This window comes from Cervus canadensis, chromosome 32 (genome assembly GCF_019320065.1).
Source record: "Cervus canadensis isolate Bull #8, Minnesota chromosome 32, ASM1932006v1, whole genome shotgun sequence".
Classification (NCBI taxonomy): Eukaryota; Metazoa; Chordata; class Mammalia; order Artiodactyla; family Cervidae; genus Cervus; species Cervus canadensis.
Genome location: NC_057417.1, coordinates 1294417 through 1318391, shown reverse-complemented (window position 1 = coordinate 1318391; position 23975 = coordinate 1294417). Strand labels below are relative to the sequence as shown.

The window sequence follows — 23975 nt, the reverse complement described above, 5'->3', positions numbered from 1 at the left end:
AGAAATGTCTATTTAGGTCTTCTGCCCATTTTCTGATTGGGGTGTTTGATTTTTTTTTTAATTGAGCTACAGTATGATCTGTTGTATATTTTGGGTATTGTCAGTAGCATCATTTGCAAATACTTTCTGCCAGTGCAATAGATTGGGTTTTCATTTTGTTTATGATTTCCTTTGCTGTGAAAAAGCTCTTGTTTCTTTTGCCTACAGAGACTGATCCGAGAAAATATCTTTTACTTTTTTTAATGCCCTTTTTTATGTGCATGTGTCACTTTTAATAGAAATATTCTTACAAAACATGAATTTTTAAATAGAGGAATTATTGGTACATGTATTGATACATTTCTGAGTCCCAGGCTTAGAAGGAAAGCATTCAAGATGTGACTGCTTACTCTGAGACTACAAAATACCCATTCACAGTAAAGCACTAAAAATATGGGAATCTTTACAGAACTAACCCCATGGACTGTAGCCCGCCAGGCTCCTCTGTCCATGGGATTTCCCAGGCAAGAACACTGGAGTGGGTTGCCATTTCCTCCTCCAGGGTCTTGTTTAGGGGCCAGTTAATCCTTCCTGTATCTAAGTTCAAAAGATAATATGAAGATGTTGATTTTTCTAAATTGTTTTGTTATTCTAGGGCCAGGCAACTAAATACATTTAACAGTGTTTTGCCAAAGTCCAACTGCTTCATTCTCTTAACTACTCAAACATCTTAAAAAATAATTTTAAAAAACTGGGACCAGGGTCTGTTTTTTACCTAATATTATCTTCAGAGTCAATACTTAGTCATACTATTCTTTAGTTTCCCATCTTTGCTTTGCCATTGATTTACCTAGCCTTCATTTGACTGGCTCAGGGTTTGACTGTGGTTTTTTCTCCCCTCATAATTCTGCAGTTTATTCTGTCCTGTGTCTTGTAATTAAATAACATACATTGAATCTTCTCTCTGCCTTGCAGACAAACACTCATCTCCCCCAACACCTACTCGTCCCACCCTCCTTCATACCCCGTAACTGAAACTAGCTGTTTATAAAGAATTTCTAAGACCATGGCTGCCTGCTATACTGCTTCCCAGAAAGTGTCATTTTTGCCTTGTTTTTGTAATATACCGTCCTCAAATGTCCCCTTGCAAGTCCCCTGGCTAAAAACTGTGCTTTGTTTTGGCTCATTCAACTCATGGTAAACTGCTTTATGTTGTTTAAAATGCTGCTAATATGGGTTTTTTTCTTTAGAGTGAAAAGGCACTTTAATTACATCATATTGTGGAAACATTTCAAACATTCTATTTATAGAAACAAAAGAGAATAGACATAATCATCTTGGTTCAGAAAGCAGCTAAACATTTGAAGGGGGTATAAATATTATATGAAAGACATTATTCTAAGGGGTTTTTTTGTTTTTGTTTTTTTTAAATATTGGAAACTAATCCTAAAGTCTTGTTCTAGAAGCACTTTAATCCATTTAAGATGCAGGAGAAAGGAACTAAAAGAGGATGCTTTTTACTATCTGAGCTATTTCTGATGGTGAAGAATGACATTTCCTCTTTGCTATTAGATAAGCTACCTTTCATTTTTCAGAATGGTGGTTAAAATAAAATTTTTACTTTTCTTGTATATAAAAAAGAGCAAGTTCAAAACATTTATGTTGGGACTTCCATGGTGGTCCAGTGGTGGAGAATCCACCTTTCAACGCAGGGAGTGCGGGTTCCATCCCTGGCCAGAGAACTGAGATCGCATGTGCCATTAGGCAGTAAAGCCCACCAGCAGCAGCAAAGACCCAGCACAGCTAAAATAAACAAACAAAAACCACATATGTTGACACAGTCTTGTTTTTTGTCTGTTGTAACAAGGAATAACACCAAGAATTTTCAAAATTATACTCATTTTTCTCTTTGTTGAAATGTAGTAGGAAACCATGAATGTTAACCTTAAGAGGTAATAACCCACATCATCTTGGAAAAATTCAAAAATTAATTAGAAAATTTTTCTAAATGCAGCAGATGTAAAGTAGTCTATATTCATGTTTTCACATGTCTACTATAATTTCAAAGATGATGGTTTACATACAAATTAGTCCTTACATTATGGCTATGCCTTATATGTACCACATAAGGACATTCCTCCTTTTAGGAATTAAGGAAATAAGGAATAAACTTTTTTTTTTTTTTTTTGGCCGTCTCCACAAGCGGCACTTTATTCTGGCAGGGGCGGCCGGCCCGTCACAGGCTGAACCAGCCCAGGAATAAACTTTATACACAAAAATATCCACCATAGCATTAGATATAGGAGTTGCAAAAATTGGAAACAACCTAAGTGATCAATAATAGGGATATATTTAATAAAGTATGCATATCCACCCTCATTCCAAGATGCCATTTGCCTAAAAATATGTATCATGTTTGACACATTTGTCTCACTAGTATGATGCTTTGTTTGTTTGTTTTAAACCAAACAAGGGGGCTGTTGATGTTTTCTTTACCCTTTCTATTTTACTCCTTTCTTTGAAGATTCCCTCAGGAGGAAGGAAAAATACTACTGCTGGGGACTCTCCAACAGACATGGACCACTATGTTCCAGAAGTGTCAGCCTTTGAACTAGAGATTGTTCTGACCCTTTTCTCTTCTCAGTATTCTTTCCTTGGCATTCTGCCTCTTGAATATGACCACCTTGATTTCAGACAAGCATTAGCTTCGACATTCACAAAAGAATGTCAGAGTATGCAGACATTTGGGTGCTTTCAGATCCACATGTCATCTCCCTGGTTATATTTGTTCCTAGTGAAGTACAGTGGGAACATACTATTCTCAATAAACTGTAAGTTATCAGGGAAAAGATCTTCGTGTTAGAGTATAATTGATTCAGAGAATTGCAAACATTCTAACTGAGAACCATGTGCATATATTTTTTGACTCATTAATTTTTTCTTTGCTGTATGCAATAGAATCTTATCTCAATTGCTTCAGTACTAAAGGAGATGTCAGTGAAGTTTTGTGGTCCTATGGCCCCCAAAAGAAGCGGATAAAAATTTTTTTTTCGATATTGAGTAAAGGATGACATTCATATTTAGCAATGAATATGAAAATAAAAGCTGTTTTACAGTCAGGTCTCTTTTTGAAGTATATCTAAGAGTGGGCTCTGCTCTGCAGTCAGACCAAGCAAAAAGGCTGTGACGTGAGGGCCGCAGGTCCCGCAGGTCAGGCCTCTGGTTAACTGCAAGTCGGAACCATTATGGGCATTGCATTTGAGCCTGGTCCAAACCAGCCTCATCACACACTTGCTAAAAAAAAAAAAACAACACAAAATTGTCTTCTTTCCCTACGATTTAAGAAATACACACAGGTAATTTTTTTCTTTTCTTGCATATTGACAGCCCTAAAGCGTGCCCTTAGTAATCCTAACCTTGGTTTTCATCCATGGTCTGAAATAAAAATTAAACATGGAAACTTAAAATTGAATGTAGGCTAAACCAAGGAAAATGTTTTTCATAGTTACTTCATTTGTTACTCTTTTTTGAAATCAGTTCACTTTCCAGAAACAGAGAGATGCTATGAAAGGAATCTGCTTGAGAAATCTAGGGGAAAAATATATATTTTATTAAATTTGGCCAACAGGATTTCCCCATTTTGTGATAGGTACCTTGTTTTCTACAAGTTGAGTGATTCGTTTACTCTCTTAATTAAAATGGTTAGGTATCAGTTGATTTATGGCTTTCTTAGAACTTCTAGAATGAGATACAGTGTTACGTTTGTATACAGATTATTAAACTTTAAGGTCTTAATTCAGAAATTTTCCCTTGGGTCATTAGTAGTATCTCATAGGTCTAATTTTTATTATGAAGTTGGCCTTCTTTAAAGCTATTTAAGATTTATTCCAGATGGAGTAAGTTCCTCCAGATACATTAATCTTTCCTTAAAATACATTTTTGCTATTAACTTATTTTTTAAAAAGCTAAGGAATCTTACTAATAAGACAATGTATAAGCCAACTATTTTTGTTTATTTTCTAAGTATGATGTGATTTTGTTTATTAAAAAAATACTTATTAGCTTTAATCATTAACTTAAAATTATTAACTGACTAAGCAAAAAATATGCTGAGAGAACTTCAGAGTTCACCCAACAGGTAGAAATCATAAACGGGTTTTTTTTTTTTTTGACAGGTTGAATGGTAGTATCCCTATTCAGTTATGAAATAGAAGATTAATTAAGCTTAATTATATCTCCTCTGGACCTTACAGTTGCATGTAAACTTCAATGGTGATTATTTCCTTTTTACAGTGCTCCAGCTGAGGCTGCAACAAAGGAGGACGAGAGAACAACTAGTGGACCAGGGCATCATGCCACGTAAGATGGACGCGTCCTTGTCATTTCTAATGTGATGTAACAACATGGGCATGTCTAAGAAGAAGCTGCATCACACTCTACTTTCGGTGTTATCCGTTTAATCCATATACAATTATTCAGTGAATTTACAAGGGAAAATCAGGCATCAGCATTGCTGACGGAATCATTTAAAGTACATTCTGGAAATCAGATGCAACTTAAAAAATGAACTTGGATTTTATATTATCAAAAAGCACCTTTAAATTTCTGTAATTAGGCTAATACCAGTTCTTCAATTCAAATTCCAGCCCTAGTTTTAAAATAACTGAAATAATCACGCTAGATCTAAGTGAATCCAAAGATACTTGCAAAAGTAGCATAATAAATTAATTCAAAACCTTATTTATTTAATTCAAATTAATTATCTTTGCTAGATGATGGTCTATATAATTATGCATCTCAGTTCAGTTCGGTTCAGTCGCTCAGTCGTGTCCGACTCTTTGTGACCCCATGAACCGCAGCACACCAGGCCTCCCTGTCCATCACCAACTCCCAAAGTCTACCCAAACGCATGTCCATCAAGTCGGTGATGCCATCCAACCATCTCATCCTCTGTCATCCCCTTCTCCTCCTGCCCCCAATCTTTCCCAGCATCAGGGTCTTTTCCAATGAGTCAGTTTTTCGCATCAGGTGGCCAAAGTATTGGAGTTTCAGCTTCAGCATCAGTCCTTCCAACGATCACCCAGGACTGATCTCCTTTAGGATGGACTGATTGGATCTCCTTGCAGTCCAAGGGACTCTCAAGAGTCTTCTCCAACACCACAGTTCAAAAGCATCAATTCTTCGGCACTCAGCTTTCTTTATAGTCCAACTCTCACATCCATACATGACCACTGGAAAAACCATAGCCTTGACTAGACAGACCTTTGTTGGCAAAGTAATGTCTCTGCTTTTTAATATGCTGTCTAGGTTGGTCATAACTTTCCTTCCAAGGAGTAAGCATCTTTTAATTTGCATCTCAATTACAGGACTAATAAACATCCTATTTATAATTAATAAAATCTTCCTTGCCCAAGTAAAGATATTTTGCCAAGTAGCTTTAAGTTTCATCCCTTCATTTTTCAGTTGATTAATTTTAGAATATTTGTCCAAGGTGATTCTTTCCCTTTAATCACCAAACACAGCCCCGCCCATCAACAGAAAATCGGATTAAAGATTTACTGAGCATGGCCCTGCCCATCAGAACAAGACCCAGTTTCCCCCTCAGTCAGTCTCTCCCATCAGGAAGCTTCCATAAGCCTCTTATCCTTATCCATCAGAGGGCAGACAGAATGAAACCTACAATCACAGAAAACTAATCAAACTGATCACATGGACCACAGCCTTGTCTGACTCAATGAAACTATGAGCCATGCTGTGTAGGGCCACCCAAGATGGACGGGTCATGGTGGAGAGTTCTGGCAAAACGTGGTCTGGCAAACCACTTCAGTATTCTTGCCTTGAGAGCCCCATGAACAGTATGAAAGGCAAAAAAAATAGGACACTGAAAGATGAACTCCCCAGGTCGGTAGGTGCCCAATGTGCTACTGGAGAACAGTGGAGAAATAACTCCAGAAAGAATGAAGGGACAGAGCCAAAGCAAAAATAACACCCAGTTGTGGATGTAACTGGTGATGGAAGTAAAGTCCTATGCTGTAAAGAGTAACATTGTATAGGAACCTGGAATGATAGGTCCATGAATCAAAGTAAATTGGAAGTGATCAAACAAGAGATGGCAAGACTGAACATTGACATTTTAGGAATCAGTGAACTAAGATAGACTAGAATGGGTGAATTTAACTCAGATGACCATTATATCTACTACTGTGGGCAAGAATCCCTTAGAAGAAATGGAGTCAACAAGAGTCCAAAATGCAGTACTTGGATGCAATCTCAAAAATGACAGAATGATCTCTGTTCATTTCCAAAGCAAACCATTCAGTATTGAAGTAATCCAAGTCTATGCCCCAACCAGTAATGCTGAAAAAGCTCAAGTTGAATGGTTCTATGAAGACCTACAAGACTTTCTAGAACTAATACCCAAAAAAGATGTCCTTTTCATTATAGGCAATTGGAATGCAGAAGTAGGAAATCAGGAGATACCTGGAGTAACAGGCAAATTTGGCCTTGGAGTACAAAATGAAGCAGGGCAAAGACTAACAGAGTTTTGCCAAGAGAACGCACTGGTCAAAGCAAACACCACTCTTCCAACAACACAAGAGAGGACTCTACACATGGACATCACCAGATGGTCAATACCTAAATCAGATTGATTATATTCTTCGCAGCCAAAGATGGAGAAGCTCTATACAGTCAGCAAAAACAAGACTGGAAGCTGACTATGGCACAGATCATGAACTTCTTATTGCCAAATTCAGGCTTAAATTGAAGAAAGTAGGGAGACCACTAGACTATTCAGGTATGACCTAAATCAAATCCCTTATGATTATACAGTGGAAGTGACAAACAGATTCAAGGGATTAGATCTGATAGAGTACCTGAAGAACTATGGACAGAGGTTCGTGATATTGTACAGGAGGCAGTGATCAAGACCATCCCCAAGGAAAAGAAATGCAAAAAGGCAAAATGGTTGTCTGAGGAGGCCTTATAAATAGCTGAGAAAAGAAGAGAAGCGAAAGGCAAAGCAGAAAAGGAAAGTTATACCCATTTGAATGCAGAGTTCCAAAGAACAGCAAGGAGAGATAAGAAAGCCTTCCTTAGTGATCAATGCAAAGAAATAGAGGAAAACAACAGAATGGGAAAGACTAGAGATCTTTTCAAGAAAATTAGAGATACCAAGAAAACATTTCATGCAAAGATGGGCTCAATAAAGGACAAAAATGGTATGGACCTAACAAAAACAGAAGATATTAAGAGGTGGCAAGAATACACAGAAGAACTGTGCAGAAAATATCTTCATGACCCAGATAACCACGATGTTGTGATCACTCACCTAGAGCCAGACATACTGTAATGCAAAGTCAAGTGGGCCTTAGGAAGCATCACTATGAACAAAGCTGGTGGAGGTGGTGGAATTCCAGCTGAGCTATTTCAAATCCTAAGAGATGATGCTGTGAAAGTTTTGCACTCAATAGGCCAGCAAATTTGGAAAACTCAGCAGGACTGGAATAGGTCAGTTTTCATTCTAGTTCCAAAGAAAGGCAATGCCAAAGAATGTTCAAACTACTGCACAGTTGCACTCATCTCACTCGCTAGCAAAGTAATGCTCAAAATTCTCCAAGCCAGGCTTCAACAGTATGTGAACTGTGAGCTTCCAGATGTTCAGACTAGATTTAGAAAAGCCAGAGGAACCAGAGATCAAATTGTCAACATCAGTTGGATCATCAAAAAAGTAAGAAAGTTCCAGAAAACCATCTACTTGTGATTTATTGTTTACACCAAAGCCTTTGACTGTGTGGATCACAACAAACTTTGTAAAATTCTTAAAGAGGTGGGACTACCAGACCATCTTACCTGCCTCCTGAGAAATCTGTATGCAAGTCAAGAAGCAACAGAACTGGATATGGAACAACAGACTGGTTCCAAATCAGGAAAGGAGTACGTCAAGGCTGTATATTGTCACCCTGCTTATTTAACTTCTATGCAGAGTACATCATGTGAAATGTTGGGCTGAATGAAACACAAGCTAGAATCAAGGATTGCCAGGAGAAATACCAATAACCTCAGATATGCAGATGATACCACCCTTATGGCAGAAAGCAAAGAACTAAAGAGCCGCTTGATGAAAGTGAAAGAGGAGAGTGAAAAAGTTGGCTTAAAACTCAACATTCAAAAATCGAAGATCAAGGCATCCAGGTCCCATCACTTCATGGCAAGTAGATAGGGAAACAATGCAAACAGTGAAAGACTTTATTTTCTTGGGCTCCAAAAATACTGCAGATGGTGACTGCAGCCATGAAATTAAAAGTCACTTGCTCCTTGGAAGAAATGCTATGACAAACCTAGACAGCATATTCAAAAGCAGAGACATTACTTTGCCAACAAAGATCCGTCTAGTCAAGGCTGTGGTTTATCCAGTGGTCATGTATGGATGTGAGAGTTGGACGATAAAGAAAGCTGAGCGCCGAAGAATTGATGCTTTTGAACTGTGATGTTGAAGAAGACTCTTGAGAGTCCCTTGGACTGCAAGGAGATCTAACTAGTCCATCCTAAAAGAAATCAGTCCTGAATATTCATTGGAAGGACTGATTCTGAAGATGAAACTCCAATATTTGGCTACCTGATGCAAAGAACTGACTCATTGGAAAAGACCTTGATGCTGGGAAGGATTGAAGGCAGGAGGAGAAGGGGACGACAGAGGATGAGATGGTTGGATGGCATCACCCTCTCTATATAGGGACATGCGTTTGGGTAGACTGTGGGAGTTGGTGATGTATAGGGATCCCTGGCGTGCTGCAGTCCGCGGGGTTGCAAAGAGTGGGACACGACTGAGTGACTGAAATGAACTGACGTAATCACCGAATTTGGAGGTGATTTTATATTTTAGAGGAGAAGAGTGGTTTTTTTGTATAGGCTGTTAGGATTGTTTGGGAGCCTTAGTCTAAAAATGGGTTTTCTCTAAGAAGTAATTCATTTGGCTTAAAGAAACTAGAAAGAAAGTAACAGAATGCACTTAACGCTTTCCAGTCTTCACAATCATTGCTGTTGGCTTTTTCTGGTTTGTGATAAAGGTTACATGGATTTTTCTGTGCGATAAGATGTCTTTCCCAGTGAAAACTTTTTTTTCTAAAGTGAAAATGAAAGTTGCTCAGTTGTGTCTGACTCTTTGTGACCCCATGGACTATACAGTCCATAGAATTCTCCAGGCCAGAATACTGAAGTGGATAGCCGTTCCCTTCTCCAGGGGATCTTCTCAACCCTGGGTTTGAACACCGGGTCTCCGTCATTGCCGGCACATTCTTTACCGTCTGAGCCACCAGAGAAGCCCAAGAATACTGGAGTGGGTAGCCTATTCCCTTCTCCAGTGGATCTTCCTGACCCAAGAATGTAACCGGGGTCTCCTTTTTTTCTGAACTACTACTAATTATCTACATGTTTTAAATCTCGTGTTGTGGTAAAACCAGGTATCAGAAGCTGGTTTGATAGGGACTTCTCTGGTGGTCCAGTGGTTAAGAATCCACCTGCCAGTGCCCGGGACATGAGTGTGATCCTTGGTCCAGGAAGATCTCACAAGCTGTGGGCAACTGAGCCCGTGCTCTAGAGCCCCTGAGCCGCAGCAAGAGAAGCCACAGCAATGAGAAACCTGAGCACTGCGACGAAGAGTGGCCCCCACTCGCTGCAGCTAGAGCAAGCCCATATGCAGCAGCGAAGACTCAGCCCAGCCAAAAGTAGTTTTTTTTTAAAAGGCAGAGGATTCATGTTGATGTATGGCAAAAACCATCACAATGTTGTAAAGTAATTATCATCCAATTAAAATAAATGCATTAGAAAAACCAAAAAAAAAAAAGCCAGAGGTTATAAAAAAATTTTTTTACAGAAACTGATTTGATAATCTGCCAAATTTTTTTTTTTACCACTACATACTTGATATGAGCCAGTCAAACAGGATCAAAGTATGGTGCTTTAAACGTCACTGCAAAGCCAGCGATAGTCTGCTTTTAGGAGCTGGTCCCTAGCCAAACCTATTTTGGCTGGACTTGTGTGATTCTTTGCTGTGCATTAAGTACCAGAGTCGAATGTTACCAAGAACTGATTGCTCAATTCTGAGAGGTGACAGCCCAGGTAAGCCTAGTCCTGATTCCCATCCCCGTCGCCTGACTACCCACAGTGATGACTGCAGGGTGTGGTCAGACAGTGATGGATATAAGCACTAAGATTATGTTTACTGATAGAAATACTGTAGTAGGTAATACTTTTAATAAGTACTGCCTTTCTCTCTGGGACTCTGGAACATTTAATGTACTAGCAGTTAACCGATTAAGGAATCACTGTGTCTTTAGAGTGAGTTGCATTATGGTATGGTAGGAAGAGCATGAACCTGCCAAATTCAGAATTCTAGATTTAAATTCCACTTAGACGACCATCTAACTGTATAACTTCAAAAATTCCCTGAAATTCTTTGAGCCTTTCATCTGTACTGGGGCTAATATGAACCTCACAAGGCTGTTGTGGTGATCAGCAGCAATATAACTGTAGATTGGACCACAGAGCATGCGACTGAGTGCATTGTAGGCTCTCGGTAAGTGGCAGCTCTGATCCCTTAGACATGGTCTGCAGAGTGTCCTTGTGTTCCAGGCTAGAGCACGCCAGCGTTAACTGCCCTGAGGACCTGTGGGCTTTGTCCAGTAGCTTGTATGACCATAGGAGCAAAGACCTGTTAAGGAACCATCCAACAGTTCCCTTGGTAATGGTAATTTGCCCCAACTACAGGCTGGAACTAGTCTCACCTGATATATGTGTTGTCATTATGTTTATAACTCTATTTTAAATGTTCACTTGTTTTCTTTGTGAAACATGTAATTTTTTTTTTTTTTTTTTCGATGCAAAAACAGTGAGGAACTTATTACAAGCTCGAGCAGGGACTCTCTTCACACAACAGCGAAGGAGCCCCCAGTGAAAGCTGCGAATCATTTTTATACTGTATAGCAGGGGAAGCGGGAAGGGAAGCTTAAGGGGATTGGCTAATTCATACTGTGCAGCAGGGGAAGCGGGAAGGGAAGCTTAAGGGGATTGGCTAATTCATACTGTGCAGCAGGGGAAGCGGGAAGGGAAGCTTAAGGGGATTGGTTAATTCTTCAACTAAGGATGTCGTGGGTTAGAGTAAGGGGGGGTGAGGGACTTTCCTGTCCTCCCCTGATTGGCTCGTTGAGTTTCTCCTTAAATTTCATTTTCTCTCCTCGGGAGGGGGTTTTACTCAAAATGGCGGTGCTATCCTAGAATGGAGTCATTTGGGTTTCACATTTCACATTTCCCCCTCTTCTAGTTCCTATGGAAGGCCCAATCATGGGTCTTCTACAGAGTCAACTATATCATCTGTGGAGACAGTCAAATATTGAGATCTGAGTAACATTAGGTGGACAGTATTAAATCTATCTTTTACAAAGGACATAATTCTATTTAATATACAGGGACCTACAGTTAAGATTAATAACAGTAGAATGAGGGGTCCTAATAGAGAAGAAATCAGCGTGGTCAACCAAGGGGAAGTATTAAACCAAGACTCGAACCATGATTGTTCATTTTCTCTTTCTTGTTTTCGCCTACTTAGGCCTTCTCTAACTTTCTGTAGAGATTTCTGTACTACTCCTGAATGGTCAATATAAAAACAGCATTCTTCTCCTAGGGCTGCACATAGTCCTCCTTGTTGTAAGAATAGCAAATCTAAACCTCTTCTATTTTGTAACACTACCTCAGCCAGAGAACTTAAGGATTCTTGGAGGTGGGAAATGGATTTTTCAAGCTGTTCAATATCTTCATCTATGGCAGCCCTCAGTTGGTTATACTGCTTATTTTGGAGCGTTAAGGCTGCAATTCCACTTCCAGTTCCTATAGCCCCTAATCCCACCAGGACAGCTAAAGTTAGGGCAGTGACTGGTTCTCTTTTTACCCTATACTGATCTGGTGTCTCTAACCTTGGTTGCAGTTCTTCTTCTGAACAATAGTTTAGCCGGGGGATTAGATGGACTAGGACACAGGAAACATGTAATTTTAATTCTGAAACATTTAAGGTTTCAATTTTGAAGCTGTCCTAAAGGAACTAGGAAATAAATGGCACTGTAGAGGCACACTAATAAGATTAAGAGGAAATATCACCATGATAATACTGTAACATTTAACTGAAGTATTAACTCCTCTATTTATACCATGGAAATGATTTATTTTCCTCTCACAGCTCTGAAGAGCCCCGCGGCATTCCATGAGCAGATAAAAAGCTTGGAACGAGCCAGAGTAAGAAATTTTCATTTAAAATGTTCTGCCTCTTTCTTTTGTGTTAAAATACCTGTGGACAAGTAATAATCTTACTCCTACATATGTCAATAGAGAAAATAGAGTGTATTTTCAAGATACGTGGTATATGGAGCAGTGTATCCTGGGGTAGTTTTATCCTGAAGGTTTGTAGAAAATACAGGACATTCAAATTTTGTTCTTTAAAACTAGTAACCTAGTTTTGTACATAAAGGAAAAATCACACTTCTTTCTTGCTTTGGGGGCATAACAAGTTTTTAGAATAATGATGGAACATCTCTGCCGGTTGTTAGCTCTGCAGATGGATAACCCAGGGGATGGATTTACACCAGATCCTTCCTTGGGTGGTTTCCCTCCCAGGTCTGTGTTAGTGGGACATTTGACCAAGGCTGGGAGAATTTGACTGAAGGAGCAATGTTGCCATATTCAGTTCTGTTTTATTCTTTGAGGTGACTCCATCATAGTTACATTAAAGTGATGTTTATTATTTTTCTTTAAAGGGCCACTATTCTTTTCATTTTATAGGAAACTTCTATCATGCAATATAAAAACGAACATGTTCCACAATTTCCTTAAGAGTTTTCCCAAGATGCAATAATGATCTCTTAGAGTCATATAAACTACAAAACTCATTTTAAAGCCATATTGTTTAGAATTGAATATAGTTCTGAATAAGAAAATATGGTTAAAGCCATGAATTCATCAAAGACAATACATTGGAATTTTTAGGAAATGTGTTATCTAGGTGAATTTTTACTTGACCTGAAGTGTAGTTTTTTTTTATTTTTAGATACTTATATGTTCAGATCCTCTGTTCAAAAGTCATCTTTAAAATTATGAGCCTCTGCTTTTCCAAGTTTTAAAATAAAAGTCTATAAAGTGCTTACTTTATATCAACATAGACTTCAAATCCCTGTACAATTTTGAAGGCTGCAATTTAAGTCCTGTATTGGATAATAGTTTCTCACAAAACTAATTTCTACTCTTTTCTTTCTCTCAAAATCATGACCAAAAGCATATGCAATTTATTTAAATGGAGTTACCTTGAGGAAAAAAAAATGTAAAACCACAATAAATCATAAATAATTTATGGTAAAACTTTCTCTTTCTCTATCTAAAAGACCGAAAACTTTTTGAAGCACAAGATTCGGAGTCGACCAGATCGTTCTGAACTTGTCAGGATGCACATTTTAGAAGGTAAAAGTTCTGTTTCTGCTTATCTTGCTACATTTTCTCAAGAAAACAAGTGAGACTTCCACAATTTCTGTTTATTTCGATTTTAATAACTTTTTACCCCACAGGCTGACATCCTGTCAATTGGATAGCAGCATGAAGACCCCAAGCTAAAAGTGTTATGTTAGATACGCGGGGAAGGTCCACTTCTCCAAATAACCAATTGATGGACTGAGTCTTCCCTGCCCACTGAGGGTGCTTATAGGTGTCTCTGCCATACTGTTCTGGAAAAACATTCTCCGTCCACATTTCACCAGTGGGCAGTGTGGGCCCACTCACCATAAAGGGTGTGATAGACACAAGTCTAACCCTAGATTTTCAACTACTTGGACCCTGTTGTGTCTACCTGGGGCAAGCCCATACCTAACATTTTTCTTTGTTGCTGCTTACCCACAACAATCCAGCTTGATCTGACCATTATCACCAACAAGCTCCCCTCAGCCCACCACATTTTTCTCCATGCCTGAGCCTCATCTTTTACAAAGCTGGTAAGGACAATTCCATTCCATCTTTGGTGAGGCCTGTGGCTCAGGTCGTGGCTTTTTCTCTCTAAAGATAAAGCCTTCTTGGAAGGTGGTACTTCTACCATAAAGTCCCGAGATACATTTCCTTCCATTGTTTTGCTTCACTGACTTAATTTGTTGAGCAAGACGAGGAGCCTGACCTTGTGATAGCCTTGAGAGTGTGAAGCCTTGAGAAGATACAGCAACTTCTCAAACATTTAGAGATAGTTATTAGGTAGGAGGAAGATTAGATTTCTTTTCTCTGGCCTAATAGATAGAATTAGGTTGATATTACAGAGTATTAGATTTTAGCTTAGCATAAAGGTCAGTCAGTTGTCTACAAATAAAATCTTCAGAAAGGGACATGGTTGTCCTTACTAGAGGTGTTGGTTCACTGGCCAGCAAGCTAGGCACCAGTCGGATGCCCCCCTTCATGGAGCTTACATTCTAGTGGCAGAGAGATTATACACAGGCAAAACAAGTCAATTACAGATTGTGAAAAGTGCCCTACAGGGAATAAACACAGACTGACACCATGTAAAGAATGTTGTAAAGCAGTTCCAAGTATCAAGATGGTCCCTAAAACCCCAAGTAGAGTCTCTTCTAATCCAGATAATCTATGACTAGGTAACTATCTTCGTGTCTGGGATGGGAGGCAAGAAGTCTATGCCTTTCTCCACTTCTACTGGACTAAAAAAAGCTTTTCCAGAACTCCAGTGGTAGGGTAGGAGCAGCCACAAGCTGTCAGGGATAAGTGAATCTTCAGAGAAGCAAGTTTGCTGGTAAGTAACTTAGTAAATGACTCCTTCTGTGCCTGAAAATATCTTGACCTGTAAGAGACATTTTTGTAGAAATGACACTGCCTGTTTCAATTTGTCGTCTGACTGTAACAGGCTTTATTAACATAATTAAAGCTAAGGCAAATGCATTTAACTATCAAAAGAAATCATATTTGCTTTTTCTAAAAACAGACTCTTCAGCATTTAAAAACCTAATTATACATAGGAATAAACCATAAGTGATGTCTTTAGAACATCTATTCTGAAGTTGAGATTTTTGAAGTAAGAAAGAATGTCTCATCTATAATTTTAAAAATACCTTAAAACCACCAGCAACTTATTTTCCATCATCCCAATTTTGATTGAATTGGATGTTTGGCAGTCAGAAGTTTAAATTATTTCCTGAAGTTTTACCTCTGCCTCATGGAGATGAAGATGCAGTTAGACCAGAATAGAAGCATACTGAAATGCCAGCCTCTACTTACTTGCTTTTGGAATATCTTCTTCCCAAACATTCCTGATATCACTTGGATAGTGTCAGTGGAAGGGAGGCAAAGGCATCTTCAGAATGATTTACATGATCTCCTTCCCCCACTTATCATCTTCCTGTGCAGTTAGAAGGGCTTTATCTACTAAGATTGGAGCCAGAGTTGTTTTATACAGGAAAATTACAAAAATGAAATGGACACATATGTTAAGTTACAGAAACATCCATTTATTTACCAATATGCCGACTTAGGACTAAGAACTTCACATGGGGAATCATCTGCAATTTCCATTCATGGTGGATCAAAATGTAAAGATACTTGAAAAGCAGTCTGACTTTAAAAATCTTAAATTTTATCATTTTTCCCCAAATCTTTTATAGTTGTTAGTTGTCCTGATAATGTGAGAGTGATTTTTTTTTAATGACTTGCTTTTATCAAGTCATGTCAAAGCATTTAACTCAGGTTTCCAAGAAATAATCATTTTATTTTTGAAGTTTATGATTTCCCCGTAACATTTAGTTAAATTGTGAGTGATGATGGCAGTCACCATAGTGATGCGCTGTCTTGTGGACAGCCGAGGTTGATTTTTTAAGCGCATGAGGTGAAAAGAGAAGTGCTCCGCCGTGCTGAAGGGTAGTTTACTGGCCATAGGGTCTCTGTGCTTTGGCCCTCAGCCAGGACATCTGACCTACAAAATGAAAACATCAGACAATCCTGAGGTTACTACAGGGAGTTTCATTAAAAGACCTTCTACTGAATAATTTAAGGAGCAAGCAACTTTAAGCACAATATTGAGTTAATACCAATAGTCAGTCATAAATATTGTTTAGAACAATGTAATAAAATGTTAATGAGCATTACCAGAAACACAGGAATTATGCAAATATATGCTGTTTATGAGTTATGATATAGTAGTTTCCCATCTATTATACAACTTTATGCATTCATGGGTACGTGAGTTGATGCTTCTATATGACAGTTAATTACTGTGTAATTGAATGTCTCAAGGTTATTTATTCAGAAATAAATCCAAATTTTAATTATTATGAAGGACTCTGAGATGTACAGGAATATGATTTGTAGCTCTTGCCACCAACTCCTGCAGAGAAGCTTATATTCTGAGATACAGTGTCACCCCTTTGAAGAAGTGACTTTCCAATGAAGCCAAATTGAAACTGCAAGCTTCTTGAGCATGGACCGCATCTCTCTCCCCTGTTCATCCTCTGTATCCCCAGTACCTAATAGATGTGAATTTGACCCTCCTATCATAAATAAGCAATAGCAGCACGTCGGTTTTGGCTTGAGTTCATATTAATTTGAGTCCAAGGACATCCACATTGTGTGGACAATATAAAGCTTTCCAAGACTAGAAATGTAAATTGCAGATGGGAGCATTCTCAAGCAGTCATTATCTCACCATAAATAAGTTTACACCAGTTTAAATTAGTTAGCCTGAAATAACATTATGGAGTAGAGACAGTAATTCAAGTAATGATTAAATTTTTCCTGTGTTTCCTCTTTTAGAAACATTTGCAGAGCCGTCCTTGCAGGCTACTCAGATGAAGTTGAAAAGAGCTCGACTAGCTGATGATCTGAATGAAAAGATTGCTCAAAGACCTGGTCCTATGGAGCTGGTAGAGAAAAACATCCTTCCTGTAGACTCCAGTGTTAAGGAAGCAATTATAGGCAAGACTCTTAAAATTTTACTATTTCCTGGGAGATAAAGAAACTTGGAAGTTTTAGATAAGAAAAATCTAATTTTAAAGCCAGCACCAATCATGATTATTGTTTTCTGGGTGATTTAGAAATTAACATTTGTACTTATCTCCATATTATTATTATTGTTATTATTAATAGTATGTATTATAAGATTAGTACCAGTTAACACAGAGATTCCTCTAACAAGAGGTTTAAGTTACCGTGACTTATGGGAGCATCATATTTTGCATTAGTATGAGTTTAAATCTTAGGCAGTCTATATTCAGTCTTTCTGTGATTCCATTCAATTCCAGAGAAACGGGCCCCAAAAGGTAAGGTGTCAGTACAGCAGCGCCGCTCCATGAGGTGGGACTTATCAACAGATACACCAGTCAGAGCCCCATCTGGCCTCATAATGTTTTTCAACAGTTGGATCCAAGCAAGCTCCACACATTGTCTTTAGCTGATTTATCTCTTAGGTCAGTCTCCTGGGCGGATCTTCTTCCTTTCTTTCCTTTTTATTTGCGGATGAATGAACTTATTTTGTCCTTTAGCACTTCCACACTCTATAGATTTTTCTGAATGTATTTGTATCCCTAGGTGTCATTTAAAAAATTTCTTGTCTCCTGTATTTCCAGTCGTTAGTAGTAGGATCCAAAGGCTTGATCTGATTCAGGTTTGGTTCCCCCCCCCGCCCCAGGTATTTATCATAGGTAGTTGTATATTCTCCCATTGTTATGTCCAACTTTGTTTTTAAAAAGCTTTCTTCAGTCCTTATAATGATTAATATTTCTCCTTTTTCATTTTAACCTTAGTATTCCAAGGCCAAGATCAATTAAGAATCACTTCTTTCTTTAGGAGTTGGGAAAGAGGACTATCCCCAAACTCAGGGCGATTTCTCATTTGACGAAGACAGCAGTGATGCTTTGTCTCCGGACCAGCCAGCCAGTCAGGAGTCACAGGGGTCAGCCGCGTCCCCAAGTGAGCCAAAAGTTAGTGAATCGCCATCTCCTGTGACTACAAACACTCCAGCCCAGGTATTGCTTTTCTCGTTTTTAACCCCTAAACCAAGAAAGTGCCTTGTTTTTTATATATCTTGGTAATGCGTTTTCACCAGAAAAAAAAGTCTGAAAGTGCAGAAAAGCATAGATTTTTCACATGTAACTTAGCTATTCACATTTTCAGTAGATTCTTACATTTTCTTTCTGTTCTGTGTACACAGTTTTACTTTACAGTTTTGTAACTCAATTTTTTCATGTAACTTTTTTTGAGTTACAATTCACATATCATAAAATTCACCCTTTTTTTTTTAACCATCTTGACCACTTTAAGTGTACAGGCCTGTAGTCTGTATTCACACTGCTGTGCAGCAGATCTCCAGAACTTTTTTGTCTTACAAAACTGAAGCTAAATCCATTAAACATCAACTGCCCATCCCCCCAGGCCTGGTAAGTACTTCTATTTCAATCTCAATGAATTTGACTACTTTGAATATCTCATATGGCTTATATCATTTAACAGTGTCCTCAGGGTTCTTTTATGTTGTAGAATGTGACAAGATCTCTCTCAGTTGTTAGGCTGCATAATATTCCATTTTATGGATATACCACATTTTGTTTATCCATTCATCAGTGAACATGGGATTGCTTCCATCTCTTGGCTGTTGTGAATAATGATGAGTACACGAGTGTGAAAATATCTGTTTGAGACCTTGCTTTTAGTTCTTTTGGGCACATATCCAGAAGTGGGATTGTTGGATCATATGGTATTCTATTTTTAATCTTTAAGGAACCACCATACTGCTCTCCATATTGGTTGTAACATTTCACACTCCACCACCAGTGGAGAAGGGAATGGCAGCCCCCTCCAGTACTCTTGCCTGGAGAATCCCATGGATAGAGGAACTTGGCGGACTACAGTCCATGGGGTCACAAAGAGTCGGACACGACTTAGAGACCAAACCACCACCACCAGTGCACAAGTGTTCCTGTTTCTCCACATCCTCAGCAACACTTGTTAATTTCTGTTCTTTTGATAGCAGTTATTCCAGTGAAACAAAGTAATCTCACTTTGTTTTTATTGAAGTATAGTTAATTTACAGTTTTGTGTTAGTTTCAAGTGGACAGCAAAATGATTTTTATACATATAAATATATGTGTGTGTGTATATATATGTATTTTTTCAGATTCTTTTCCATTAAGTATTGGGAGATATTGACTATACTCACTTTTCTTTTTTAAATTGGAATATAGTTGGTCTACACTGCTGTGATCAGGCATGTGTGCACAGAGCACCGAGTTCCCTGGGCTGCAGTAGGCTCTCACTAGTTATCTGTTCTATGCACAGTAGCGTACATATGTCAGTCCCAGCCTCCCCAGTTCATCCCACGCCCACCCCTCCTTGGTATCTATACATTTGTCTCTGTTTGTACTTTGCAAATAAGATCATCTCTACCATTTTTTCTTGATTCCATGCATGTGTGTTAATATAAGATACTTGTTTTTCTGGCTTCACTCTTTATGACAGCCTCTAGATTCATCCATGTCTCTGCAAATGGCACAGTTTTTGTTCCTTTTTATGGCTGACTAATAAATAGTCCATTGTATATATGTACCACATCTTTATCCATTTCTCTGTTGATGGATATTTAGGTGACTTCCATGTCCTGGCTATTGTAAATACTGCTGCAGTGAACACTGGGGTGCATATATCTTTTTGAATTATGGTTTTCTCTGGGTATATGCCCAGGAGTGGTACTGCTGGGTCATATGGTAGTTGTATTTTTAGTTTTTTAAGGAACCTCTCTACTGTTCTCCATATGGGCTGCCTCAGTGTACATTCCCACTAACAGTGTAGGAGGGTTCTCTTTCTCCACATCCTCTTCAGCATTTATCATTTGTAAATTTTTTTGATAGTGGCCATTCTGACTTGTGTGAGGTGAATGCCTCACTGTAGTTTTGATTTGCTTTTCTCTGATCATTAGTGATGTTGAATCTCTTTTCATGTATTTGTTGGCCATCTGTATGTCATCTTTGGAGAAATGTCTGTTTAGGTCTTCTGCCCATTGATTGTAATGTCTCACTGTGGTTTTGATTTGCATTTCTCTGATCATTAGTGATGTTGAGCATGTTTTCATATGCCTTTGGTCATTTGTATATCATCTTTGGAGAAATACCTTTTCAAATCCTTTGCTCTCTTTAAAATCAGATTGCTTTTCTGTTGTTGAGTTGTTGGAGTTCTTTATATGTTCTCGATATTAACCCCTTAGCAGATATATGATTTGCAAATACTGTCTCCATCTTTTAAGTTTGATCTAGTCCTCTTTGTATATTTTTGGTTATGTGACCTGTGTTTTTGGTGTCAGACTAAGAAATCATTGCCAAATTCGGTGTCATAAATTAGATTGTTTTGGATTGATTGGATCCTGTTGTCTTCTAAGATTTTCATAGTTTGGGGGTCTTAAATTTAGGTCTTTAATCGATTTTCATTTTTGTATATAAGATAAAGATCCAAATTCATTCTTTAGCATCTGTATATCCATTTTCTCCAGCACCATTTGTTGAAAAGATTGTTCCATCCCCACTGAATAGTTTTGGCACTGTTGTCAAAGATCATTTCATCATATATAAGAGAATGTATTTACATGCTTTCTATTCTTTTGCATTGGCCTGTATCTCTGTCTTTATATCAGTATCACACTATTTTGATTACTAGAGCTTCGTAGTAAATTTTGAAATCAGGAAGTGTGAGATCTCCAACTTTTTTTCTTTTTTTTCAAGATGGTTTTGGCTACTTGGGGTCCCTTGAGATTCCATGTTAACGTTAGGATGAATTTTTCTATTTCTGTTAAAAAAAAAAAAAGGGCACTGGGAAAATTCAACCTTTTAAAGTGTATGATTCAATGCTTACTAGTATATTCACAGATTTGTGCAACTCTCACACTATCTGATTCCAGAACACTTTCATCCTTCCCAAAAGAAGCCCATACATATCCGCAGTCACTCCACTTGGCCCTAAGCAACCATCAGTATACTTTCTGTCCGGATTTACCTACTCCAGACATTTCCTTTTTTTTAATAAATTCTGGAACCATACAATACATCATCTTTTGTGATTGGCTTCTTTCACTTAGGTGTAATGTTTTTAAGGTTCATCCATGTTGTAGCATGTACCAGTACATAATCCCTTGTTATGGCTGAGTAATGCTCAATTGTGTTGATACACCACATTTTGTTTATTCATCAGTTAGTGAACATTTGCTATTATGAATAATGGTGCTGTGAACACTTGCAGACAAGTTCTTTATGTGGACATATGTTTTCACTTCTCTTGGGTATATACCTTGGAGTGGAATTGCTGTGTCATATGGTAACCTTCTGTGCACCTTGCTTGTATACCTTAGTATTTAACTGAACTGATACACTGTATCTCTATTAACCAATTCCTTATTGTTAGTTAGTGGTGTTTTAGTCACTAATTCTTGGAACCTCATGGACTATAGCCCACCAGGCTTCTCTGTCCATGGGATTTTCCAAGCAAGAATACTGGAGTGGGTTGCCATTCCCTTCTCCAGGGGATCATCCCAACCCAGGGGTCAAACCCCAGTCTCCTGCATTGCAGGCACAGTCTTTACCATCTGAGCTATCAGGGAAGTCCCTAGAATTGTTTCCTATTTTTCACTACACACTGGTTTTTTAATACATGCATGGGTGGCACTTGTCTGATTCTCTCTTTGAATAATTACTAGATGCTACATGAATTTGAAACCTTATGTTAGGCAAAAGATAGGCACTTCAACTGCCTTCCAAGAAAGAGTTCCACGGTCACTTGTCTTTACCACAAATAGGTAATATCATTTCTTCAAACCCTGTACACTGGAGATTGGAATGTTTTATTTGGCCGCTTGATTTTGGTTATACTGAATTTATTCAACAAATATTTACTATGCATCAGATTATATAAGTATTCAATCTAGTGCATGCAAAAGAATCTAATATTTTTTAATAATTACACTGGAAATTCACATTTCTTGTTTCTTCAGTGAGTGTTTGTGTTTCTTTTGGTTTTATAAGAACTTTCATGCTACGCATAATTTGTTTTTCCTCTTTATCATGTTTTTCCCTTACTGAAATTTTAATAGTATTTAGTTATTTTAAAAGTTAGGACTTGAACTACTTAATGTGATGGGTCAAGTTCAGTAGAAAATGGTCTTACTAAAACCAAGCATCATAGAATTTTTGAATTGTACAGGAATTTAGCAATAATCTGCCCTCACCCTTTCACCAGGGGAGGCCTTGGTTCAGAGCAGTACAGAAGTTTGGGGATTAAAAATGTTTGCATATTTTCTTACAGCATTTCTTCTCATTCATGAAGAGCTATTTGTTAGGGACTGTGTGTTTCAACATTATCTTCTGTACTGCATTTATCACCATTATCTGAAATAGAGGTGTGTATCTTTAATGCCAAGTACAGGGCCTGGTACAGAAAGAGTGCTTAGTAGAATTCAGCACCACGAGCGCTGACTGATGCCAGCTTGTAGAATCAGTGTTTCTGTCCTCCCATTTGAGAGTAGAGCGTCTCCCACTTGGAGCTGTCAGAGGTAGCTGGAGGAGCTGCACTTTATACTCTCCTGTCAGAGTTTACAGGGCAAGTGTGACTGGCCCCTCAGCTTCACTGGAGCCTGACCTGGAAGAAAGATGAGGGTCCGCGACCAGCCCGTGGTCCAAGGTCTAAGCAGGCAGGAAAGGGGAGAAGGGAGGCCAGCCCCTACTGTTCTTACGTGTTGGCTGCACCCTGGTTTTGAGCTTTAAAAATAGGGCTAAAAAGAATGTCAAATATCCAAGTTAATACCATTAGAAAACAGTTCTACTTACCCATTGGGGTTGTTTGTTCTCTGTTTCTGTCTGAGTAGGTCAGGACATCAGACCACTATTAGCATGGTCTTAGCTTTTACTAATAGAGAATTTCTGTCACCTCAGTTATCTGCCTGGTAACAGCCTCGTGATGGTTCCACCTGTAAGAAACTGTAAGTTTATAAGTGAGAAACTTCAGTCAGAGGCAGTCCCACCAGTGGGCTGACATTCCAGAATTCCTTGAAGGAAAACCGGAAGGGAGAACAATTGTGTTTCTTGAAGAATAAATACAGCCTATTTCTTGTCAGTGCAGCACACATGAAGCCTTAGGTCATTCATGAACTTAAAACATTAATTTTCATAGCACTCTTTAGTGTTGCTCCAGTGCCACTTCTGTCTGCTGTTTACTTGTCACTAGTGCCTTTGGAAGAAGACCCACTTTAGAGAATGGTACGTTCCTACTTACACATTCAGGTAAAAGAGCCTAGAATCAGGGCTGGCTTACAGCACCTTTCCCATTACATAATTCCTGTACTATATACCTTGAAACCTTCTTCAATTGTGTGTCCTTTATAAAATTCCCTTTCAGTATTTTACTATTTATAAGTAAAGAATCTGACAAAGATTCTTAATATTATACACTTTATTCTTATTCATGTAATTAAATAAGCATCTCCATGTTAACTGTAGTGTACTGATGTCAGAGAAAGATAATCCTTAAGTAGGATTGTAAGTATGTTGTAGATATTTGTTTTTGTCTTTTTAATCAACTGCAGAGGCCAATTTTAATGCCTATAAAGTCTGTGGTTTTTGTGTCTAGAAGTGATAATTAGGTTTTGCTTTGGGAAATTCTATACTTTATTTTCTCACTTGATATATAAGTAAAATGTATTAATCTTCCTAAATATAATTACTTTCACATTTGTAGTTTAAGGGAAAGTATCAATACCTGAGGGACTTCCCAGGTGGCACTAATGGTAAAGAACTCGCCTGCCACATCTGCAGCATAAGAGATGTGGGTTTGATCCCTGGGTCGGGAAGATCCCCTGTAGGAAGAAATGGCAACCCATTCCAGTATTCTTACCTAGAGAATCCCATGGACAGAGGAGCCTGTCAGACTACAGTCCTTAGGGTCGCGCA

The 23975-nt window shown here is 38.4% G+C and overlaps 1 protein-coding gene and 1 long non-coding RNA gene across 12 annotated transcripts in view; one reads left to right on the top strand and one right to left on the bottom strand.

Moving 5' to 3' along the window:
• The window catches only part of MRTFB (myocardin related transcription factor B), a 205890-nt gene that overhangs the window by 149466 nt on the left and 32449 nt on the right, over positions 1–23975 (top strand). For all 11 annotated transcript variants that reach the window (XM_043456391.1, XM_043456393.1, XM_043456388.1 and 8 more), the window contains 5 exons: positions 4273–4338; positions 12209–12264; positions 13404–13479; positions 16810–16971; positions 17842–18020. In XM_043456391.1, coding sequence (XP_043312326.1) covers positions 4273–4338; positions 12209–12264; positions 13404–13479; positions 16810–16971; positions 17842–18020 — 539 coding nt within the window. The remainder of the gene's footprint in view (positions 1–4272; positions 4339–12208; positions 12265–13403; positions 13480–16809; positions 16972–17841; positions 18021–23975) is intronic.
• LOC122433432 overlaps positions 15532–23975 on the bottom strand; it is a 73099-nt gene continuing 64655 nt past the window's right edge. Inside the window, exons 2-3 of the long non-coding RNA XR_006267096.1 lie at positions 22857–23006; positions 15532–15973 (exon numbers count right to left, since the gene is read on the bottom strand). This is a non-coding gene — a long non-coding RNA (uncharacterized LOC122433432). The remainder of the gene's footprint in view (positions 15974–22856; positions 23007–23975) is intronic.